Genomic DNA, 25,582 nt, shown 5'->3' with positions numbered 1-25,582 from the left:
TCAGAAAAGACGTCCCTGAACCAGTCTGATCCGTGGATGGCTCAGAATTGTCCTCCGGGCTTATCATTTATCAAACAACACCCTTGTCCATGCTTTGTGCAAACAACCATACAGAACAAATTCATTTTGACCTCATAGATACCCCAGTATTTGGAGCCATTTTGGGAATACCCTGGCTTCAGTTACACAATCCCAAAATTGACTGGGCAGCAAGGACAGTGACATTAGACTCTAAAGCTTGCTGGCACTCCTGTTACCAAGACAAACCATTACTAGTGACACCCTTGCATTGTGGGTCCACACATAGTACGGCTGTCAAGCCGGACGACACACTGGCCATTCCTGCACCGCATAAAGACTTACATGATGTCTTTAGTGAATAGAAGGCCACCCAGCTGCCGCCACATAGGTCATACGATTGTCGTATAGCCTTGATTCCAGGGGCAACGCTACCATGTAGTAGGGTGTATGCTCTTTCTGAGCCTGAGAACCGATACCTGCGAGACTACCTGGATGATCTATTGGCTAAGGGTTTCATTTGTCATTCAACGTCACCAGTTTCGTCGTCTTTGTTCTTCGTGCCCAAGAAGAATCACGAGCTGCGCGCCTGTATAGATTATCGCGCAGTGAACAAAGTGACCATAAAAAATCGGTATCCACTTCCGTTGATCCTGGTACGTCAGTCGACCATTTATACTAAACTCGACATCCGGGGCGCCTACCACTTGACCCAAGTGATGAAGGGGGATGAGTGGAAGACAGCGTTCCGAACTGAATTCGGACTCTTCGAGTACACAGTGATGCCCTTTGGGTTATGTAACGCTCCTGCAGTGTTTCAATTTTTCATCAGTGAAGTGCTGCAGGAGTTTCTGGATATCTGTGTAGTGGTATACAAGGACGACATTTTGATCTATTCGTCTTCCACTGAGGAACATTTAGGGCATGTAAAAGCGGTTTTACAACGGCTTTGTAAGCATCATCTCTTCACCAAGCTGGAAAAATGTGTTTTTCTCGCTTCAACTGTAGAATTCCTGGGATATGTGATCACTCCCAATGGAATTTCCATGGATAGGTCCAAGGTACAAGCCATCCTAGATTGGGTAGCCCCAAGATCCATCAAGGAAGTGCAACAGTTTTTGGGATTCGCAGATTTTTATTGGAGATTTATACCCCACTTTTCTACCGTAGTATCTCCCTTAACTTGTCTCCTACGAAAGGGGGTTAGGTTCCTCTGGGATGCAGAAGCTGAGAAAGCCTTCCAACATCTTAAAAACACATTCACTGAAGCACCCATTCTCCATCATCCCGACCTGGCTCAGCCATTTTTCGTAGAAGTAGACGCTTCCCAAATGGCAGGGGGTGGTGTCTTGTCCCAATGAGATCCTGAGTCTAGGCATTTCCATCCAGTAGCTTACTTCTCAAAGAAATTACTACCCAGAGAGCAAAATTACATGGTGGCGGAGCAGGAACTTCTGGCCATCAAGCTTGCCTTCCAGGAATGGCATCACCACCTACTAGGAGCTAGACACACCGTAACTATTTACACAGATCACCGTAATTTACAGTTTTTTCAAGCGACCAAGGCCCTGACACCTCGTCAATTACGCTGGCTTCTATTCTTTAACGAGTTTGACTTCGTAATCACCTATAGGCCCGGTACTACATAACAAAAGGCAGACACGTTATCTAGGATGAGTTTCTCCTCTGATGTTGCGCTAGAGCAGGTCAGAAGCATTATACCCCCAGAAACAATCGTGACTGTGTGCAGTCCCAAAAGTTCCTTGAGAAAATATGGGTAGCTCAACACAAGGTTCCCTGTTCAACTGATGTGTATGAAAAAGAGGGTTTACTATACCATGCCGATCAGTTGTACGTCCCTACCAAAGAATTACAGGATACAGTGTTACATTGGGGACATGATTCTGTCCTCGCAGGTCACCCAGGTCAGAAAAACATATTAGATCTCTGTCAAAGATGGTTTTGGTGGCCCACACTTGTGCAGGATATCAGAAGCTTCGTCCAGACTTGTTCCACCTGTGTTCTGGCTAAAACCCCACATACTCCAGCCACAGGATTGTTACTTCTCATGCCAATTCCGGTGGCCCCATGGCATACCATAAGTATGGATTTTATTTCTGATCTCCCAGCTTCCAATGGACACACTGTCATATGGGTGATTGTAGATTACCTAACTAAAATGGCTCATTTTGTTCCATTAAAATGCCTCCCTACGGCTTCCAAGCTCTCTGATTTGTTTGTCCAACACATTGTACGGCTTCATGGGTTGCCCACCACAATTGTTTCTGATTGTGACCCCCAATTTATATCACGGTTTTGGCATAGCTTCTGTTCCTCGGTCCACTTGTCCTCTGCATATCATCCACAAACGGATGGCCAGACGGAACGTGCCGACCAATTGCTGGAGCAAATCCCGAGATGTTACATTGACACATGGTCTACTGAGTGGGATAAGGCTTTACCTAATTTGTATATAACAACAATGTCCACATAGCTACAGGAGTATCCCCGTTTTACTGTTTGTTTTGTCTGCACCCAAGAATGCCACCTATAACTGGGTCTCAAACACCCACAATAGTCCCATCAGTACACCATAAAGAGTTACAGGAGATTTAAAAAAAAGTACAAACCATTTAAAACTCTACCAAGCTCAAGTAAAAAAACAAGCAGACAAAAGAAGGAGACCTGCTCCCTCTTATCAGATAGGAGATCATGTGTGGCTCTCATCAAAAAATCTCCATCTTGCAGGATCCAGAAAATTAAGTCCCCGATTTCTAGGCCCCTTTCCTATTGCCAAAATCATCAATCCTGTGGTAGTAGAACTGACACTGCCAGATGATTTCAAAGTACACCCTGTGTTTCATGTGTCGTTACTCCGTCCCTATTACCCTGATACCCGCAATGCCCCACCACCTCCCCCGGTAAAAGTACATGGGCAAGGGGAATTTGAAGTGGCCAAAATTCTTGACTCCAGGCCGTCCGTGGTGTTCTCGTTATCTGTCAGCATCCCCAAGGATTAGGGTTTTTTATCAATGCTTGTTTTACCAATGCTTGTTTGCTAATGTGAGCAGGTGTAGACATGTGCTTCTCATTGGGTGTGTTGACTCATTCACATGTGGAAACTCAACTGCTTTCCTGATTGGCTATAAATAGCAGAGTGAAACATGCCTCTCTGCTTGGCTTTGTTTTGCTCCCTGATTTGGCAGTCCAGCCCCTGCTGTCATCTTCGTATTGAGGACTTTTGTGGCAATTATTTTCTTTGTTCTGTACCAGCTGACACCAGGCGTTCCTCCAGCACTCCGGAAAAGACTGCAGCTAAGGGACTAGTATTCTCCAGGGAGTTTGTTCTTTGAGCGCCACGCTTTCCTTGAACATCTGGTGTATTTCAGACCTCGTATTTTGGAAGAGTGCCTATCTTAAAGAGACAAATGCATTTCTGAACATTCTACATTATTATTGTAGTTACTTGCCTAAATGTGCTTCAGGAAATCTGCTTGAGCTCAAGTACTACAAAAAGTGACAGTGCAAATTTAAAAGAGCTTTTACGTGACTTTTCTTTCTCTAATATCATAACTCTTGGATTTAAATTGTGTCATTCATGCCTGTGTTTCAGGTTTGAGGAATTTGCTTTTAAAGGGTTTTTCACACACACAGTGAAACCAAACGGTGCCACCATAACTGTTTAAACTCAGAGTGAACATTTGTATTTCTTGGATTGTTTTTGTTCCTTTTAGTGTAACCCTATGCATGCAGGAAAGTTATATGTGATATAATTAATGCCCTTGTTTGTCTTTCTTGTGCATGATAAGTGCAACCACAGTTCTAATTGTAGTGTGTAACAGTGAATATCTGTGATGCCAGCCCTAGTGTCGCAGTACTTATTGTTATGGTACTCAGTTTGGGTTTTTGGTAGTGCAGTGTTAGTAATTGTGCCAACAGTTATTATTATCCAAGAAAAGTACTGGAGCATCCCGGTGTTCTTCTACCGCTCCCGTGTCCATATCAGAAAGAGAGATTCAGTTTCAAGGAAGTTGAGTGCACTAACTCTACTATCACTCTGTCAACAACAACCTGCCCTCCGAAGAAACAGGGTGCCTGGCTGGACTGGCAAGACGTGGCAGTGTTTTGTCTCTTTCTATTCCACTCCCCCTTTCGTTTTGGGACACCTGCCGGGGTTTCTCTGTCCACCAGGAAGTGACGAGAGGTGTTCCAGGAGGTTGGGGGCATACCATCGCCCCTGCAGACATCCTGCTTTTCAGGTGAGTGGCCCCATCTCGACATTTCCTCGAGCATTCCGCTACAGCACTCGGGAAGGGTTAGGAGGTGGGCGGCCGATCTGCAAGGAGAAAAGCGCCTATGAAGTCCCCCGCCAGGCAGAGCCTCGCAGTGTGGCAGACATCTTGCGGGACGGCCAGGCCACACCCACCTGCAGAATGTCCTTGATCCAACTCTCCACAAAGGTTTCACCGCAAACTCCTCCGCACGCTCTGGGAACCCCAGCAGTCGGACGTTATTCCACCGGGACCTGCCCTCTGCATCCTCCAGCCTTGCCTCCAGCCTTGCAACAGATGAATTGACCTGTGCCATCTGTTTACGCAGGGCCCCCACCTCCATTTGCAGCTCCAAAATGGAGCCCTCTGCCATCTTGACTGTGTCAGAATCCTTCCTGAGGTCCGCCCGAAGGAGGTTGACCTCAACTGCCACAGTTTCTATCTTCCCTTAGAGGGCCACCCTAGATCCCTGTATAGCTGCAAGTATCTCAGCTCGCAATGGCTCCTTGGTAGTCGCCGGCGTGCTCAGGCCATCTCCGGCCCCCCCCCCCCCCAATCGGATCAGGCACTGCGGCAGGAGCACCGGTGTGGTGTATTGTTCTGTGGTGTTCCCCTGCGAAGTTACCACCCGCCGGTGTCCCCCCATTCCGCAGTGGACCAGGAACCAAGCGGTATCTCAGTCTCAATTGGCCCGGTGAGGTGGCAAAAGTGCCCGGAGATCACAGCAGCAGAAGATCAGGCACCAGGCTCCGCTATTCCCTCAGCCTCGGGACACCGCAGTGCGCCGTCACCCAGCAGGCAGCCCAGGACTCGGGGATTCCAAGCACTCCCGGAAGCTCCTCTCAGCGAGCCCAGTGCCCCCGGTCCCAGAGGGCCCACAACCAGGCCCCGGGCAGATCACCAGGATACCATTCCTTCCACTCGTTGACCTGCGGCCATCCCCCACCAGGCTGTACCTCAGTTCGTACGGCCGCTCCTTCCAGCACCCCCTCGGCCAGTCCACTGCCTGTCCCCTTGGATCCTCGATCCTCCCTATCCCCGGGCCGACCACCAGCCCACCCAGGCCCGCCCAGCGCTGCTCAGTTCTTCGCTTGGGCGCCCAGCAGGACGCCTCGAGCCCAACGCCGCTCCAGGTTATGCAGTAAGGTCAGACACCTCTGGGTGCCAACTGACCAGAGACTCGGCCATGGGAGGACACAACCCCCAGCGGAAAGTGTAAAGTAGGCAGTGGGCCGCCGCCGCCTCGTACCAGCCCCAATCAGCCGCACCGTGCGTGGCCCAGGGGAGGCCCACTGACGCGGTTCTGAGCTCTGGGAATCGGAGCCTCAAAAACAGGGCTTCTCGATCCTCCCTATCCCCGGGCCGACCACCAGCCCACCCAGGCCCGCCCAGCAGCGCATGCCAGCGCTGCTCGGTTCTTTGCTTGGGCTCCCAGCAGGACGCCTCGAGCCCAACGCCGCTCTGGGTTATGCAATAAGGTCAGACCCCTCTGGGTGCCAGCCGACCAGAGACTCCGCCGTGGGAGGCCACAAACCCCAGCGGAAAGTGCAAAGTAGGAAGTAGGCTGCCACCGCCTTCTACCAGCCCGATCAGCCGCACCGTGCGCGGCCCAGGGGAGGCCCACAGAGCGGGCCTCAGCTCCAGGAATCAGAGCCTCAAAAACGGGGCTGTGTCTTACCGACACACTCTGGGCGCCATCCCGTGATGTTGGGGGGGCACCAATCATCACAGGTACCCCAGGATTGGTGAAGGATTTAGCCTTTTTGGCGGGAGCTCACTAGGAGCGTGTCCCGCCTGCCATCTTGCTTGGCCTCACCCCCGAAAACGCAAAGTCTTTTAGCATTAAAGTTAAAAACGTCTCTTGTCAAGATGCAAAAATGCGCAAGAATGCGCTATAGCAAACGTAGAATGCTGGGCTGAAAATGCAAAAATGCAGAATGCCGGGTTCTTTTCAAAGCAGTTCTGTTAAATCAAAACTCCTAAAACTACTTCCCAAATCCCTATTGGTCAGTTAACCGCATGTTCACACTTTATCCAATAAAACTAAAACTCCAAATCTATGAATTCTACCATTACCCCTTCACATGTCATTGTTTGGTTTGTCCTGCAATGTCCTCATCATCCGGTTTGTCAGGTAACAATATTTTTGCAGATTCTACTCCAGTCAGTATCTCCATTGTTCTTTTCCTGAGAAAGTAAAATACATAAAATGTTACATTAACAAGAATAGCATCTACTAGCAGTCGGTTCTCATGAGAAAGCTTTCATTGTGAGCACATTTAAACAAGGGAAAATTAAATCACAGTTTAACTCTTTAGGACAGCCATTTATTAAACGTTAAGGAATACAGCTTTGACATGAGGCCTGGCAAACTAGGCCAAGACATTAGCTAAGTTAAGGCCTACAATTAATAAAACTAGAACATAATGCATATCCCTTAATAATATGACATACTACTACATTAGTCAAACATATATTCAACATTTCACAATATTAATTCACTAGTAAGTACACTTTGTAAACGTTGGCGGCCACTCTTCGTAATCACATTTTCAAATGCATGCATTATTTTCTACGTTATTATATTTGCTACACAATCCCATTATTCAGAATACATGAACACTCATTAATAATTTTTATTAATATACCTGCACTACCACTCTCTTTCTTTGGTGCAAATTATTATATATATCTTGATGGTACTAAAGTTGGTGTACCTCAGGCAGAAAGACTTCCTTCCTATCTCAGAGACTATAGCATTGTTTGCCCAATGTTCGAAGACCCCATCTTTTTATTGTTTTTTAGAATGTGCTGCATTTTTTGGAAAGATTCACTCATAGTGTTGTTGGTTTTTACTTAATTTACACATTAGCTTTCTGCATTCTGAAACATGATTTTGTACAACACTGACACACATCATTGTCTTTTTACAGTTAGTCCATCCCTTCAGGAAACTTTTCAGCATATGAATAGGCCCCTACAACTGTAGATTTCTACATTTGAATTGATAAAGAAACTGAACAGAAAGAAGCAAAGTACATACAAAACAAATCTGACTAACTCTGCTTGCAAGGTGCCTAAAAGTGGTGATGCACCTAGATCCCAGTTTGATGTGAGCTGTGGTTGAGCTGACAGCAGCCTGCTTACTAAATGTAAACATCTTTACGTGGGAAATTGCTGGTTTAGCTTTAGTAATTTTACTCATATGGGAAGACTTCCTCAGAGAAATGCACGTGGTACATGGGCAACAACTGAACAAAAATATTACAGTTGAGAAGTAAACAATCTAAAATTTCTACATCAAGTTAGTTAAAAGGACTGGTTCTTAGGATTTCCATGCACCAATAAGAGCTCCCTCTGAAGACAGGTCTATCAACCCGTTCTTGGGAGTATGTCAAGCAGGATATCTTAAACAGTGAAACTAGTCATCCATTGGAGAATAGTGCTAAGCGACCAGGCTTCCTGCTCCCATATTTTTTTGTTACTGTGATCCAGTTCTGGTGCCATGCTTTGCTTCAATGTTCTGTCTCTACCTACTATTTCAGAAGTGAGTTGCTTCCAGGGTTGCCTGGGGAAAATCTTTAGAGTAGCAGCTGGTATCCAATCATCAATGAAGTTCAAAGTAAGTGAAAAAGACAGGAATTTCAGTCACATATGGATGCCTGTTGTTAAATACCCAGGTGAGCTTAAGAAGAAATGCTCCTGTAGAGAATACATAACTCACCGTACCTTTAAGCTTTTCAGTCTACATTATCTCTATATACTGTGAATTTGCGCCTCATAGCACTTTCTTCCAAAGTTACTGAATTAAAGATTAGGTCCATTTAGAAATAGGTTGTGATCCCTTTGGGAATGTCACTTCTAAAAGTATGTTACTTTTTCAGATGCCAGAAGCTAAAGATCATCCATCACGCAAGAACTCTATATTTGCATTTTGTAAAACAGCCCAGACCCTCCATGCACAGTTAGTTCATTTATCAGAGTGACAGATAAGATAACATTAGATTAAGAATAGTTATCCTTTTAAACTGCTCACACGTGGCAGAGGTTGATGGAGGTATCGAAAACACAAGATGTCTTGTACGAGAAAAAAATGATTGGTGGTTGATGCAGCAAATAAATAAATTTCCCTGCATGCTACTTATTGATAAGGTTTAGCTGGAAGCCACTCAATATATTGAGACACTCCATCACTGAAGTGACTGAACTTTACCAGACCATCAAATCTGAAGTGTCAGCTTCCCAAACATTTAGTAACTCCTCTTGTAGGCTCTACTCCCAGGACTCAATGGGTTATTGGGAGGGATACTGTTCCTTACCATTAGCCACCTATCAGAAGGATAAGTCCAGCCTGTCATAGATGTGTCATTTAAGGTGACAGTAGCCACCAAGGCCAAACATCTTACTTGACTAACTTTAGCTCCCGTCCCAGCTCTCTGCCCACATATAGGAGTGTGATCCAAGAACAGAGTGTACAACTAGCACATACTCATACTCTGTTCTTGGGCTGTCCAAATTGACAACTGTCCACTTCCAGGTCACATAACTGCAGATGATTGTATAAGTCTAGTACTGGGACTGGCCTCACTCTAACATTTGTGCTAGTTATGAATTACCTACTGGTTCCTGGGGGTTATGTATACATAGCCAAGACATAATTGTTTCCTTTAGCATGTGGTGAAGCTGCCATCCCAGTGCCAAGATCTTAATGACAACAACCAAAAACTCTCCTTCTCCTACCATCATTGGACCCATATGGGCCCAGTATGGAAGAAACACACCAGGCTGTGTTTCCATTAGCTGAGTGGCGCAAGGCACGCTCCACGTTAAAAACGGGATTATTGTAGCCTAAGGACACAATATCAGGCCCTGAAATCCCCTAACATGCCCACAGCATAGAGCCTACAGTACTGCAGCATCAGTCTCTGCAAGGGTGGATAAATCAGCCTGTACACTCCCTGGGTATATTTCCTTAAAGGGATCAACCGGGCACACTGTTATGCCCCTCTCTGAGCAGTTTAGGGTAGTGACCCATTCATGGACTAGAAACCCTAGCTGATTCCCTGAAAGTATCCCGAAGCGGCCATGAGACACAAACTTACATCACTAATCTATGTAAACTTTGCTATACCTAGACAGTTACTTTAAGGGTTCTTCTAAGACTTTGTGGCCCTTCAGGGGCTCTCGGGTGTGGATCCTGATACAGGAGACCTAAGCTCCAGCTGAGAGCCGTTCCATTGAGGCTCGACACTTGCCTGGCAGTCCCAGTCAGAACTGAACACCGACTTTTTATTCTCAGGGCTTCAACAAAGCAAACTGTAACCACTTCGTTTCCCTTGTCCCCTTTTTTTGGGGGAGGGTCATTCAAGCCTTGACTGAAGGTTTGTATCCTTGGAACCCCTCCGAGGGTCGGTTTGGGCACTCACACTGAAAAACGACAGCTCTGAATGTAGCAAAACACTGCAAGTGACAAAGTCTACTGGCAGGTTCACATTCACAGCTGCTCTCCTCTGAACAACGCCTGCACTCCAGGGTGACCAATGTCAATGTGTGCTGCCAGTATGTATGTTTGTATTTATATAACACAACATTAGGTCGGAAGCAACGTAGCACTGTACATTTCTTGGGAAATGGAAGACAATCAAGTGGGGATTACTCAAATATAATTCATACTTTACACATTTTTTCAGGCACAGAGAGAGAGAATTTGTCCAGAATCACATGATGGAGGCAAGCTTTGAGGCCGGCTTTCGAGCTTCAGTTCTCATGTAACGATTTCGGTAGCTCTAGTCGCTAGGCCACATCTCCTTCTATGGCCATTCTTCTGGACACTGATTAGTCTGCATGCCTTGTCAATTAGACTGTGTGCTGGGGGTCCCAACTTTTCTTCTCCCAAGCTCCAGCTAGAACAAGTCCCACGCAGTGCAGTCTTAGGGATCCCATTCGCTGAGGCCTTCCGAATCATTAGTCGGAGGGTGTTTATAGGAGCTCTACCTTATGTTCTGGCTGCTGACAATCAAACCATACTCGGCTCTTCTGAGATGAGAAATAATTCAAGCATGCAGATCTATGAAATGCAGCAACAATGGTGAGCTCTTCAGTAACTTATTGTTCAACCTGTTGGCAAGGCTTCACGAGAAAACGTGTTTATTTCCGGAGAGCAAATCTAGAAAGTGATGACTACAGATTGACGGCAGCACTACTACCTCGAAATGAGTATCTTAGATCACATGTTTAATAATAAGAGGCTGAACAATCAGAAATACCATTCACTGGAAGAAAATGAAGAAGAACTATCTCAGGGGGATATTGGGATCCTAAAGTGAATGTTTTGTTTCCTGTCAAATGTTCATACGATTGAAAGGTATAATATGCAAATATAAGATTTTCAGTTCTGTTGTTCACCTTCTCTTTTAACATCCTTCCTTTGCTTATGTCTCTGCTTCTTGCTTCTCTCTACTGTCTCCCATTTAACTTCAGTTTAATATTGTGTTTTCCTGCGACTGTCTGCAAAACGCTAACTTCCTTGCTGCCTCTTAACTGTACTCATGGCTACCCATAACCATTCCCTCTCATTTCCTGCATTATCTTTGCACATGTGGTTTGTTCATTCACTGCCTTGTGCCTCATTCTTGTGGCTTTCATTGCTTTCCTTTGAATTACACTCATACTTGAGATTTTTCTTTGATTTTGTCTGTATATCGTCCCTCTAGCCCATTGGCAAGGTAATTTGAAGACTGGCAACTATTTGATTTTTATCTAGAGCTCCTTGACAAAAGTACTATATATATATATATATATATATATATATATATATATATATAATAATAATAATAATAATAATAATGTAATCAAAGTCAATGTTAAAAATTAGCGAACAGTACAGCTTGGGCTAGTTTTTGTGAGTAGCGGTTACTTTATGCATCTTTTGTGTAGACCTATTTTGTCCTGTTTCCAACTATATATTGTGACATTTTTTCTTTCTTAAATGGGATTGTCAAGTAAGAGGCTAAGTAAAAGGATCTTGGGGAAGGAATGTTATCTTATAATGGCAAGGGTGGTTGGTGAATGGAAATGGGTTTGAGGGTTGATACATCATTGAGCAATGGCAGTGTAGTAGTGCATTCCTGGGTTTGAATAATAGACCAGTTATAGTCAAATTAATCACAATTAATAATAATTGAAAACTAATTAAGTATGCCTTTTCCCTATAGAAGACCCATTAGCTAGGCCTTAAGGGAAGACATATATGCTCGTTAAGGTGAATTCGGCATTTGTTTTGACATCTTATGTGATCTATGTATGCACTGAATATGACTCTACGTATACTTTACTCCTTTTCTAGTCACCCCCACTTTACGTCTCACAGACAATATATCAAAAGAAAAGTGAAGGTCCAGTGTCAAACAGAACCTGGCATGCATTAACCATACTTTTGAGTATACCATTTTAATTTGATTGTTTTCTCTAGCACATCACGTTGTACCAAGTAAAACGTTTGTTTCATAGTCTAATATGTTTACTTTTGGTAGGGGTTGGCCTCATGGAGCTTGTTATGGAACCTGACATGTGCTGTGGCGAAGAAGCTGCAGCTGCTGTCCGAGAACTTCAGTTAATTCTTCTGGCCCTTGGGTCAAGCCAAGCAAATATGTCAGGTAAGCTGGGACAGAATGCCTTCTTCCATGAAGTACTTTAATGTTTTTAATTAAAGAAACTGTGCATTCCGGTGAGGTACAACCTAATTTGGCAGTTACGGATCAAGGGATTAAGAACCGTCACCTCTTGCTGATTGCACCTCTGAGGAATCATGAATATTGAGAAGTGCTGAACTACAGATTAGGGGAGCTTGGACTGCTTTAATGTGAGCAGTTTATAGGGTAATAAGAAGAAGTCAGTGGCCTGAGCTGCACATGGAATTTGGTGGATTATAGTGGGTCAAACAGTGCAAAAGACTATGATAAGCTTGAAATTCACTTGAATGCTCGATCTTAAAATAGTCTGTGGGCCCAAGAGGATGCCATTGTAGAGATCTCTAAGTACTATTGATGTGAATTACCCTTTTTCAAGGCACAGACCAGCTGGATGCCCTAATTTTGGGCAATGTTTGGTATATCTGAAGCACAAACCCAGCTGGCTAGAAATGGAGTGCAGTACGTGGAGAAAACCTTAAGGGTATACATGGAGGGGGAGCAGATGGGGATGACTTGACCCTTTAAGACATGTCCGATTCAATATAAACTCTCTGCTGTTTAACCATAGTGGAAGCAAGAGTTTCAGAGTTATGACTGTAATCGACCCAAAAGTCCTCCATTCTCAGCAAAGAAAATACCCTCTGTCATGGTTCCATCGAGTTTATGCTAACTTTCCAGCAACTGTTGAATATATTAATAATCTCAATTAGAATCACTGATCACCAGCTGTAGGAAGCTGGCTCTGTATATACTATAACAAAGTGAGATATAGTGTGCTCAGCGTCCAGGGGCTCCCCTGAGGCTTAACAGAGGCCAAAGTACATAATGCTAATGCTCTCTTTTGTGGTAGTGTGGTCGAGCAGTTAGGCTTATCAGTGGATGGTGCAAAGCATTTGTTGTACACCCACAGACAATAGAAGAAGCACACACTCAATGACTTAACTCCAGACCAATGGTTTTTATATAGCAAAAATATATATATTCTTTATTTTTAGAACCACAAAATTCAAGTTGCAGGTAAGTACCTTAAACGTTTCATATTTCACACAGGTATCAACAGTACTTTGTTTGAAATAGGTAAGTAATACAGTTTTTTAATTATTGGCAATAATCTGTTTTTAGAAATGGACACAGTACAATTTTCATAAACAGTTCCTGGGGAGAAGATATGTTAGGTCGGTTTACAGTTAAATACAACACTTACAGTTTCAGTCTCTGGGTTTTAGGAAGTCCACCGATTGGGGTTCAAGTTAACCCCAAACACCCACCACCAGCAACACGGGCCGGCCTTGTGCAGAGGTCAAAGTTGAGCAAATTTAAAGTGGGCTCCTATGGAGACAGTGGGTACTTGGAATCAGGCCTTCCTGCAGGTAAGTACCCACAGCTCGGAGGGCACACCAGGGGGTATTAGAAGAGCACTGGAGGGGCCGCAGGTAGGCACAAAACACAAACCCTCAGGGGGCAGGGTGCAAACAGGACATTGGCTTTCCAGTGCTGCTCTATGAGGAGACCCCAGGAGTCACTCAGAGGCTGCTGGCGAGGTCCAGAGGGGTGTCTCGGGCGCACCACCAGTCAGACAGGGAGGAGGGCCGCCTGCTGAACATTGAGGCACCGGGGGTCGGTTTCACCAAGGCCTGGGGGCTGCGGGTGCAGTGCGTTCTTAGGCGTCAGATATCTTTGTACGGAGCTTTGCGATAATGGGGGTCCTCGGGATTCCCTCTGCAGGCATCGTCGTGGAGGGGTGGAGAGGTCAACCCAGGGTGGGCACTTGCTCGCAATGGCCTGGGGACACTCTCTTGCTCTGTGGACCACCTGGACACCGGCCGTGGGTCTCGGGTGCACAGGGGTCAAGACTCGCGCATATGGAGTGAGGTGGGAGTCCTTGGTTGTTAGTTCCTTTAGACAGAGCCGCTGTCCTCGGGAGTTCTTGGTCCTTTTGGGTGCAGGGCAGTCCTCTGGAGTTGGACATAGGTCGCTGGTCCCGCTGGACGCGTCACTGGTAGTTTGCAGGTTCTTTGAAGCAGGAGACATGCCGGTAGGGCTGGAGCCAAAGCAATTGTCGTCTTCCTTCTTCTCTGCTGAGGGTTTCAGCTTAGAAGTCCTTCTTTTTCTTGTAGGTCGCCTGGAATCTGATGAGCTGGGTTCAAGGAGGCCATTAAATCCTAGATTGTTTAGGGGTCAGAGGTCAGTAGCTGATGGCTACTGTCCCTGAGGGTGGCTGCACCCTCCTTGTGCCCACTCCCTTTGTGGAGGGGAGCACATTCCTATCTCTATTGGTCCCTGTCCTCCAAACCAAGATGGAGGATTCTACAGGAAGGGGGTCACCTCCAATCTGGACACCTTAGGGGTGGTCTTGGCTGGGATGGTCACTCCTCCCTGTTTTTCCTAATTTTCCCGTCGACTTGCCACCAAAAGTGGGGTTTTATCCGGGGGGGCGGGCATCTCCACTAGCTGGAGTGCCCTGGGGCACTGTAACTCGAGGCTTGAGCCTTTGAGGCTCACCACCAGGTATTATAGTACCTGTAGGGGGAAGGTGTGAAACACCTCCACCCAGGACAGGCTTTGTTTCTGTCCACACAGTGCAAAAAGGCACTCGCCCCATGTGGTCAGAAACATGTCTGAAAGTGGCAGGCTGGTACAGACCAGTCAGTCCTAAACTAGCATTTGGGCTAATATACAGGGGGCATCTATGTGTGCCCTCTGTGTGCATTTTTCAATAAATCCCACACTGGCATCACTGTGGGTTTATTGTGCTGAGACATTTGATACCAAACCTCCCAGTATTCAGTGAAGCCATTATGGAGCTGTGGAGTTCGTAATCACAAAATCCCAGACCATATACTCAATATGGCTACACTGCACTTACAATGTCTAAGAATGGACTTAGACACTGTAGGGGCATATTGCTCATGCAGCTATACCATCAGCAGTGGTATAATGCACCCTGCCTTAGGGCAGTAAGGCCTGCTAGAGGGGTGACTTATCTATGCCACAGGCAGTGGTTTGTAGGCATGGCACCCTGATAGGGGTGCCATGTCGACTTTGCCTTTTTCTCCCCACCAGCACACACAAGCTGCAAGTCAGTGTGCATGTGCTGAGTGAGGAGTCCCCTAGGGTGGCATAATACATGCTGCAGCCCTCAGAGACCTTCCCTGGCAACAGGGCCCTTGGTAAAATGGGTACATTCTACAAGGGACTTAACTGTGTGCCAGGGCTGTGCCAATTGTGGAAACAAAGCTACAGTTTTAGAGAAAGAAAACTGGTGCTGGGGCCTAGTTAGCAGGGTCACAGCACACTTTCAATCAAAGTTGACATCAACACTAGGCACAAAGTGTGGGGGTAACCATGCCAACAGTGGCAATTTCATACACCAACCCATATCCAGTCTTGAGTCTGAGGATGGCCATTGGTGATGAATTCCCAAAGCTGGCTCCATCCTTGTGGCCAAAAGCTCTATTGGCACTGAAGTAGCCCATGGGGCAAATCCCTCCTCCAAACACCCTCTCCTTACAACATTGAGGAAAGCTCAATATTCAAGAGACTGCAGCAGGAGCTGGACGAAACACAGAAGAGGATCATCAACCAACTGCGCACAGACAAAATCTCTGCCTCAGAGAACATCCTGCCAAAGAAACAGACTTGCTTTTAAGAAAATCCTGCCAAAGACACCCCTGTGCTTCACTTGCCACCCAAAAGGCCCAAGGACAAAGCTAGTGCTCTTCTTCCTCCTCCCACACCACTTCCACTTTAATCTCTTCCACTGCCACCATCATGCTCATCTCCTATGACTTCTCCTCAGTGGTCATCGGAGTCATGCTGTTTCACAGGCAATCCTAGCCCCTGCTCCCTGGCTGTAGATTTTGCCTCCGTCTACCCTGACCCCCCTATGAAGATACTCAGGAGTATTATGATGTAGACCCTCGGACAGACCAAGTTCTAGGACACGTCATAGTCTGGACCTCCCTGCTGGATGACACCACCAAATACAACAGCATTAGTCAATATGGGGCTCCCTACTGTAAGGTGGACCTCTGTGTAACCCCTGAGGATGATTATTTATTTTGTTTAGATGCTCTCAAAAACAGTGCTCAGTTTAATACCTTCCCAAGCTCGAGGGCATGAATCATTCTGGCCCTGAAATATTCATGGACCCTATTAAGCCCTGTGTATTCACACCTCATATAGAAAAGAAGTACAAGACTACTCCCTCCTGCCCACTCTACATCAGGGGTCACGTCCCTCCAGACTCTCTAGTTGTTAATGCTATGAAAAGGGCATCTGCTGTTAAAGGGGGGGAGGAACTTATTAAAGACATCTGCAGTGCTACTACTATTGGTTGTACCCTAGACTCAGATGACACAACAGCCAGGGAAGTGAACTCCTCCATCGTCCTTTAGCCTCACTCCTGGCTCTGTGTGTCCAGCATCAAGCCAGAGATCCAACAACAGCTTGTCTACTTGCCATTTAATGGAGAGCACCACTTTGGACCTCAGTGGACACCATGCTTGAGAAAATCAAGAAGGACACTGAGACCACTAAACCAATGGATGCCCTCCAGGTCCCTTCCAACAGGGGCTCCATTCGGAAGCAACAAACCAGATGTGGGTTCAAGGTCACTTCCCTAGAACCAACCCAGCCCTATCAAGAGAAGTATAACACCAACAGGGTGGCAGAGGTTTCTCACAGGGCTCCTTTTGGGAGACTAGTTCCAACCCTTCTGAAAGCATGTCCTCAACTCACTTGTGAGCAAACCTTTCCCTACCTCTGAGGGTACAAGCATTCCAACAGCTTCTACCTCTTTTTAAGCCACACTATCCACTTCCAGTGTGCAGTTATGCACTTTCTAAGAATGATGGCTTTATTAATTGCCATAGTGCCCCATACCAGTCTTCACATGCTCCCACTTTAGGACTGCCTTTCAAGCCAGTGGTTTCAAGCTGTGGGTCAGATGGAGGATCTAGTATTGGTAAGGGCCAGCATCCATCTCTCTCTGAAGTTGTGGAGCAGCAACAGTCATTTGAAGGGCAAGCTCTTCACAGGCTTAGTTTCCCTGGTGACCATCACCAACAACACCTCTCTAGTCAGCTGGGGAGCACACCTCGACGATATGACAGTCTCCAAGTCCTGGGGCCACCTCATCACCGGAGTCTCAGATTCATGGCAAGGTAGTCCTAGTGCGCACAGATGACATTCGTTTACAATCAAGGATGCACCCACTCCCCTCAGCTGTCGACATTAGCACAGTAAATCTGGCAATAGGCCATCCATCAACAAGTTCACCTCATAGCAGGGTATCTTCTGGGAGTGGACAACAGCTTTGCAGACCTGCTCAGCAGGGTGCAGCAACAAGTCTCCAAATGGAAATCCCACCCACAAGTCCTACTCCCTTACTTCCAGAGATGGGGAACCCCAGAAATTAACCTTTTCACCAATACGAAAGTGCAAAATGCCCAAACTCTGCCACCAGATTTCCACACACATAGTCCATGGGCAATGCTCTGTGGATAAACTGGTCACAGATCTTTACCTACACTTCTCCTCCCCTCCCACTGATCCCATACATGGTCAGGGAGCCGAGGCAGTCATTCCTCACCCTGGTGGCTCCGATGTGAGCCAGACCCTATGGTTCGCACTCCTGCTTAAAATGTCTATTGTCCCTCAGAAGAAGCTTCCCAACAGGCCAGACCCCCTCACACAAAACCACTCCTGAGATCGTAGTGTTTGGTTACCTTAGTTTACCACAAGAGTGCATGGACATACTTAGAGATGCACGTAGAACGACTAGGTGTACCTGCTAGTCTGCTAATTGAAAGCGTTTTGTCCATTATTGTACTCCAAATCACATAAACCCTGTTGCCCCCGCTGGCCAAGAAATCTTTTGTTACCTCTAAAACTTACAAAACTCAGGGTTACCCTACACATCGAATAGGCTACACTTAGCTGCCATTGCTCCATATATGCCGAACAGGGACCACTCTTTCTTCTTCAAAATATCTGTAGTTAAGGTATTTGGGAAGGGCCTTAAACATGTTGTTTTCACCAACGGTGCTAGAGCCCAAGTCTGGATTTTCAATATAGTCCTTTACATGCTAATGGAACCCCTTTTTGAGCCATGACAATCAACCTCTTTGCACTTTCTTTCTTAGAAGGTTACCTTTCTCATGGCCGTCAGTGAACCACAGGACCTCCCACTGCACGAACCCTTTTTTAGGTTCACAGTGACAGAGTGGCTCTTAAAACCAGTCCTTAATTCTTTCCTGGTCTGCCCATTCCACTGTAGTCAGACAATGGAGCTCCCAGTCTTTTATCCATGACTGACTCAGTAGCCAAAGGAGCACTCCACAAACTTGCTTAGAAACATGCTTGTATGTACTATATAGATAGGACCAAATCCTTACATAAAATTCAACACTAATTTTAGCCTTTTCACAGCCCCATAAAGGCCATGCAATATCTAAGGCAGGTATTGCCAGGTGGATCGTCAAATTTATCCAAACTTGTTACTCTAAACCTAAACTAGCTCTAGCTTCCCACCTCAGGCCACACTCAACCTATAAATGCAGTACTAGTATGGTTTTTCTAGGGAATATAGCCATAGCCGATATTTGCAAAGCTGCCACATGGTCCACTCCACACAGATTTACAAAAATTATTGTGTGGACATACTTACAAAAGTGCAAGCCAGAGTTGGTCAAACTGTCCCTGGACTCTGTTCCAGACCTCTGCACATCCACTGGCTAGCCACCACTTTGAGGGATACCGCTTTACAGGTCAATGCAGAGCACGTGTATTTATAGCCACAGATGCTATTAATGGATCATGTTACTTATCCTGTAAGCATCTGTTTGTTGAATATGGTGCTGTAGATCCACATATGCCTACCTCATTCCCTGGAAGCTAGTGGTTGGTACAGATATCTTTCACTTTAATATTATTCTGTTTGGACATGCATAGACCCTATTCTTCCCCTATTCAGTACTCCATTCCTACTCTCAAGCATTGGGCGAAAAACAATGAACAGTGGAGTCGGAGCCCATGTGCTTTCATGACCAAAGGAGGAGTCACCAAAACTTTGTGACTCAAAAGACTCCTTCAGGCAAAACAACTTGCAAATATCTGAGCTCAACACTAGATGGCAGAAATATGCAGAGCGTGTGAATCTACAGCACTACATGCAACAAACAGATACTTGCAGAGTAAGTAATATAATCCTACAAGTATGAAAATCCCATCAAACTTACTACATAAAAGCAAGAACAAAAATTGTACCTTGAAAATCTACATTTTCTATGTTGGACAAGCCAATTTCAACATTTTAGTTTCTACATGCCAAACAGATTCGAAAAATGTTGACAGTGTGAGTACCACATGGGACTAGTATCCGATTTACAAATTTTGAGTGCTTCTTTATAGTGCCTAGTCCCAAACTAGCGACCAAGTGGAACAATCTTTCTAGTTCTTTATGTAGAGTATGCTGAATGCTGAATGGCAGACAAGGCGCTTTTGGTTTCCATAGATTGGGACCTCCACCTGCTTGTGAACAAAGCTTGTGGAAGAGTTCCCAGCCTCAATTTGGTGTACAAACATCTTGTTGAGGCAGGTTTAATAAATCAGAAAATTGCTCAAATTTTTGATAATTATTCATTGCTAAAAATAAAAAGTCAAACAGAATCCCATGAATGAAACTGTTAGTGGCATTTTCCACTCAAGAGATTAGAGTCTTGTTTTTACAATGTTAAATGAGTCAGAAGTGATGGAGGTTACACGAATACTCAAGTTCTGTCAAAGTGGACTTAATGTGTCTCAAACATAAAAGTTTAATTGTAAGGGTTCTATGTTGAATGCCACGGAGTCCTATCTATACTTTGTCAGCTCAACTCTAGACTAGAGATGTAGCCAGAATAGAATCGGCCTCAATTTGGCAAGCCCAACATTTGGTTTCAATGCTAGATCTAGTCTCACATTAAGTAGTGGTGTACCCTAGGGAAGTTTGTAAAGTTCTTTTAAAGTTATTGTCTGATAGAGACAACTAGCCACAGATTCCTTATCTTAGAATTTTCACCCAGGCGTCAGACTGGATCCAGAAACTTTTCTTCAGCAGTACCTCTGCATGTCGGTAGAGGGCGTCGAGCGACTCCGCAGTGATGTCATCCCCAGACATGACATCAGCAGAAGCCATATATTCCCTCCGTCGACGCTCTGACGTCAGTTTCTTCTTTTCTGCGCAGCAACGCGGATCCGGTGTATCGAAGTACCTCTTCTATCCGATGCGGGGTATTTTGTTTAAAAATAAATATCTCTACCAGTAAATAGTGTAAATGCCTTCTGGGTTTAAGCCCTGTGGATCCTGTTCCCGGCAGATGTCAGCCACTTATCCTTGTTCCGTCTGTTTGTGGTGTCTGGGGTCTCATCATGACGCCGACGACTGCGACACCTGCCATCTTCTGGAGCCGAAGTCTTTGAGGGAGCGTCATATGAAGCTTCTTGCGGCGCGGGCGGGCAGGTCCTATTCACGCCTGCATCGTCTTTGCGGTCCTGGGAACGATCCAGGAGTCGTTCTCGGCTGGTTCCGTCGACCTCGGTTGCACACTCAACATCTCCCAGGAGCCTGCATGCTCTATGGTGTCTCTGCCTCTGCGTTCTCCTCCAGTGGAGTCCACCCCGTGTCGACCCCATCCCTTACACCGTTTCCCGGCGCCGGGGAGACTATGGACCAAATGCGACGTTATTATACGTCCCTTTATTCTATCTTTGGTCCTTCCCCTCCCTCTGAAGTGCCTGTGGGCCCTATGGAGGTGGTGAGTGTTTTGGCAGGGTCGTCGCCGGCAGTTTCCACCTCGATGCCTGCTCACACTCTCGAATCAGACTCCGGAGTCGGATCAGCATTGGCGCATGGCCTCGAATGACCTCCGTCGCTTTCTCCTGATCCTCTTGTCCTGAAGTCCCACACAGTGCCGTTGGACCCATCGACTCCGCCCAACGCGCCTATAATATCTTCGGAGTCAGATGATACCGCATCCCCACTCAACATCGGTCGACACCGACTTTGGGAGCGGTGCCGGTGACTTTACATGGTGAGTCTGTGCTGGGCCCACTTTCTGAACCCCTTGCACTTCCTCATGCTCCCTTTCTGGTGCCCATTCCAAGTTCATCCTCGGATTGGATGCTTGATTTGGAACATGCTAGTGGTCTAGACTCCTCCCCAGCATCTAGTCTGCTCTCGTCCCCTGGCTTGGCGACGGAAGCCAGCATTGCAGTCGCCGATGTTTTGAGGTGAGTGTCTGATGTTTTGAACTTGCATCTTCCTACGGTGCAATTGTCAATTGATCCACTGTTGTCTTTTAACCTGGATCACTCTGACACCGACCCAGTTCTGCCTTTATGCAAGGCTCTCTACGAAATCCTTCTAGGTGTCTTGACTCAGCCTATCTCTGTTCCTTCAGTGGATCGTTCTGTTTCGCACAGGCATCGGCCGGCACAGGCAGACCCTTTGTGTCTTCGCCACCCCCCTACCCATCGGGGGTTTGTTACTCAAACTGCTGTGGGCGTTCCTGCTCTGGAACAGGTTCCACCTAATCCACCGCACAGGGAGTCTCGGCAGCAGGATGCTGCTGGTAAGCGTATTTTCGTGTCATCTATTGCTGCCCTTCGTTCCATCAACAAATCCTGAGTGTTGGCCCGCTTTCTCCTTGCTCTTAGGGACTCTGTGGAACGTTTACTCCTTTGGGACCTGTTCACAGACCCTCACACTTTTTGAACTTTTGTCCCTTCACGGGTCTCAGATGCCATATTTTCCTCCCTTCGTATTCCTTGCGGGGTGCCATAGATTGGTGTCTTTGTGATTTTACGGAGCTCATGCTTGGTGGCTAGGTCTACTGTTTTGGTGTGGCAGGCTATCCCCCACCAGGGGTTCGCATCTTGCCCACACTCTTACTTTTTAGCAGGATCCTTCCGTTGTACTCTGTGCTTCCTACTGCACAGTTCTTTGCCTTGATTATTCTGCCTCCAGTTTCTTTGTCAGCTGGTTTTCTAGCCTCCATTTTTGTTCTGAGTTCATACTGGAACGTCTGCTCCTTTTACCTTGTCGTCCCAGTTCACCTTCAGTGCTCTCTCCTTACCCTGCCTGGTATATGTCTATACCTGGGGTATCCAACTTTTTTTGTAGTAAAAGCTTCTTATATTGTGAAAATAATCCAGAGCTGCAAATATTATTAGAGTTTTAATACTTACCACCTCAGGCAAGTTTACATGTTTGCTTTAAATATAAACTTTTCAGGTTTTCTGGGCTGGGCTACACAGAGGAGAGCTACTTATGGGTAGCTCAAGAGCTACTAGTAGCTCATGAGCTTCAAGTTGTATACACTTTGCACTTACACAGGACCTTCCTGGTCTTTCCCAATTTCTTGTCCCTTTTGGGCCTCGTGCTGTTTCTTTGCTCTGTCTGAGCCCACTATCCGATCTTCATTCGCTTCTCTGACTGGAGTATTTTCTCCTTCTGCCTGTGAGATTGTTGTATGTCACAGTTATGCTAGTCTTTCTACTTTGACTCTTTTACACGTTTTATTTCACGTGTGTGTCTTTCTGGTGCCCCTTACAGGGTTTTCTTTCCTTATCCTGCAGGTTTGTTCACAGTGTACCTCCCCTATGGGGTAGTTGCTGCCTAGCCTCCGGTGGAGGTTTTTCCTTCCAAGCCATACCTTAGCTTTCTCCAGAGGAATTGCAGTTCACTTGTGTAGTATAAGTCATTTATGTTTTTCTCTCGCCACTCTGTCTCAAGCCTGGTTCTTCCTCTGTGTTGCTGGGTTGTTCTTGTGGGACTGGTGTGGTCCGTTCGCGTCCCCCTCGACATGGATTGGGATTGCTTGGGTATCTTATTCTGAGACAAGGAATCTGCGGCTAGTTGTCGCTTTCAGATGAACAAGTTACTTACCTTCGGTAACGCCTTATCTGGTAGAGACACAGACTAGCCTCAGATTCCTTATCGACCCACCCATCCACCCCGCTTGCGAACTGTGTACTCTTCAGTCTCACTTACGGTGGTTTCAGGTGTTTTTCTTCTAGTTGGCATATACACTATTGCACAGTTTTTCTATTCCATTGCTAGTTTCTGTGGCTCTACATTGGTCTGTTGCTTTAAGTCATCGAAGAAACTGACGTCAGCGCGTGAAAGGAGGGAATATATGGACTCCGCTGATGTCATGTCCGGGGGATGATGTCGCTGCGGAATCGCTGGACATCCTCTACCAGTGCGCAGAGGTACTGCTGAAGAAAATTTTCCGGATCCAGTCTGACGCCTGGGGGAAAATTCTAGAGTAAGGGATCTACGGCTAGTCTGTGTCTCTACCAGATAAGGTGTTACCGAAGGGAAGTAACTTGTTCTTCAGTGTTCCTAAGGACACATTTGCATTACAGCGCACCCAAAGTTCAGAGCCATACAATGCAACGCTGACTGCTTGTGCTCTTTAAATTGAAGTAGATGGAGACACCGCTTGGAAAGTAGTTTGGCTTTCAAACCTAGTGATGGCCGAGGCCCTGGTTTTCAGCAAACTAACGCTCTTCAAGGCTTGCAGTAGTCATGACTGGGAATCCGCTAGCCTTACACTTAAGTAATGAATTCTGAAACTAATTTCACATGTGGTTTGCTAAATGTTAATTTACCTCTAAAATCCTATACGTTGATTTGATTATGAGTGGGCATTTTTTTAATACGATCTGTTTTAAGTGTCTTCTGTTCTGGTAACTCAGTAATGTACAATTCAAATAAAAGGCCAGAGTGTCTTGGTCACTGTCTTGCCTGGCAATCATAGATATATAAATCTGTCATCCCACCGCTGTAGATCTAGGAATATATAATCAATGATGCTTCTGTAAGAAACCTTTTTGAATCTGGTGGTTAGTATCTGAGGGGGATCGGCCATCGCAGACTCATAGGTTGTATGGCAGTGAGAAATGTACTAATTGTATGAGCACCTAGAGTTGTTTTTTTGGGGGCGTTAATTCTGAAATGCCCTAATACGAATTCTCATTCTTTACTAGATCCCTAGGTAGCCAAGATGGGTCAAAGGCCTTGTTAAAATAATATTAATATATGTATCCTTGTTATAGACAAATAACATATGGTGAAGTAATTGAAGTTTAAGTGATTCTTCTGAATTATTATTACTTCTGTCATACCCATAAAACAGGAGTAATTGCTGCTGGTGCTTATTTGATAAAAACTTTAAGCCAAATATATCAGGGGAGTTAGTAGGAATCTGTTTAATTGAGCAATTAAGATTGATTTTGGCCCATATACAAAGTTAATCTGAGGCCCAGCTTACGCTTGAACTTAGAGCTGGTGTATGATAGCTTTTATAACCTAATCTTAAAGGGCTATTTATTGCCCATGTTTCTTGCATCAGGCAGAGATCAAAACAGTAAATAAACTGTCTCCAGTTAGGGTCAAGGATCTTTGATTTTAGTCCCGCAATATTTTTGTTTACTAAAGATACTTTTCTGAATGAATCTGTATCTAGGGATCCTGATGTTTCAGAATTGAGTTCTGAGATCTTTGAGAGTGTCAACCGAATAATTGGTTTTATAATTCTCTGTAGAAACTATTGAGGCTGCTCTAGTCAAATCAGATTCCTCAGATCGTCTCTCTGTTTCTCTATGGGTACTAGAATTCTCATGGGCTACATGTATGGGCACTGTGGATCGAACAATAAATATTAGTTTAATTGGATAGTTTGATCGAGAAATGGTACAAGCATCTAATGCCACCAATTTCTCTGTATTTTTATAACAACTTGATGCAATCATTGCCCTCCAGAGGGAGGAGTGGTGCATAGCCTTAATAATATCAGAGTGAATCACATCATAATAATTGCAAAGCCCTCTATTACAGTGGATTTTCTTATTCACTAATGGATACCTCATGTTTTGGCTAAGGGAGCAAGTTTGGGTATATTAATCATGTACATGTTTTACCTCGGATTAATTTGTTCCAGCTCTTAGAGTCGGATATTAATACCACTTACATCTCATTGCTTACTAGTAGTAGTTGTGTGAAAGCAGTTCCCTTTATTGTATGCCACTAGCTGGTCATGTGTATGTGAAGATCAACTCTTTTGCTGTGCTCCATTTTGACTAACATTCTTTGTTGTAGCAAATTGCTACTGACTGTGTTGTGTTGTTCAGTGCAGTTAGAATTGCAGGACAGTTCATAGGTACAATATATCCTGACCAAATTCTCATAGAGATATGATCTGTTAATGTGAGGCTTGGGTTTGCAGTCTTCCTGTCACGGATGTCGGCAGGAGCTCCCAGATCATGGGCATCACGCCTATTAAGGACTTTTATGAGTACTTCCAGGATCATTGATGTTAATGTCCTAACCATACTTTTTAGGCCCATTATTTTGGCTTTAAGAACTACAATCATACCAAGTTACTCCTTGTTATCCAGAGTGACTTGATTTGCCTAGTGCTTCATGCCCTTGTTCTTATTAGGGCTTTGGTGAATAAGGCCCAGCGCCAATTAGGGTAGTAATCACTTCCAGCTTGAGTGGAATACCAGCCTTCTTCAACAAGGATGAGTTACTAGAATTTTCTTTCTGTTCCA

At 45.5% G+C, this 25,582-nt stretch overlaps 1 protein-coding gene across 1 annotated transcript in view; it reads left to right on the top strand.

Moving 5' to 3' along the window:
• The window catches only part of GATB (glutamyl-tRNA amidotransferase subunit B), a 684,248-nt gene that overhangs the window by 368,540 nt on the left and 290,126 nt on the right, over positions 1 to 25,582 (top strand). Inside the window, exon 5 of the mRNA XM_069242652.1 lies at positions 11,822 to 11,944. Within this exon, the coding sequence (XP_069098753.1) occupies positions 11,822 to 11,944 (123 nt within the window). The remainder of the gene's footprint in view (positions 1 to 11,821; positions 11,945 to 25,582) is intronic.

Source organism: Pleurodeles waltl, chromosome 1_2 (genome assembly GCF_031143425.1).
Source record: "Pleurodeles waltl isolate 20211129_DDA chromosome 1_2, aPleWal1.hap1.20221129, whole genome shotgun sequence".
NCBI classification, from domain to species: domain Eukaryota; kingdom Metazoa; phylum Chordata; class Amphibia; order Caudata; family Salamandridae; genus Pleurodeles; species Pleurodeles waltl.
The sequence above is the reverse complement of the archived record's forward strand: the minus strand, read 5'-3'. Positions and strand labels throughout refer to the sequence as shown.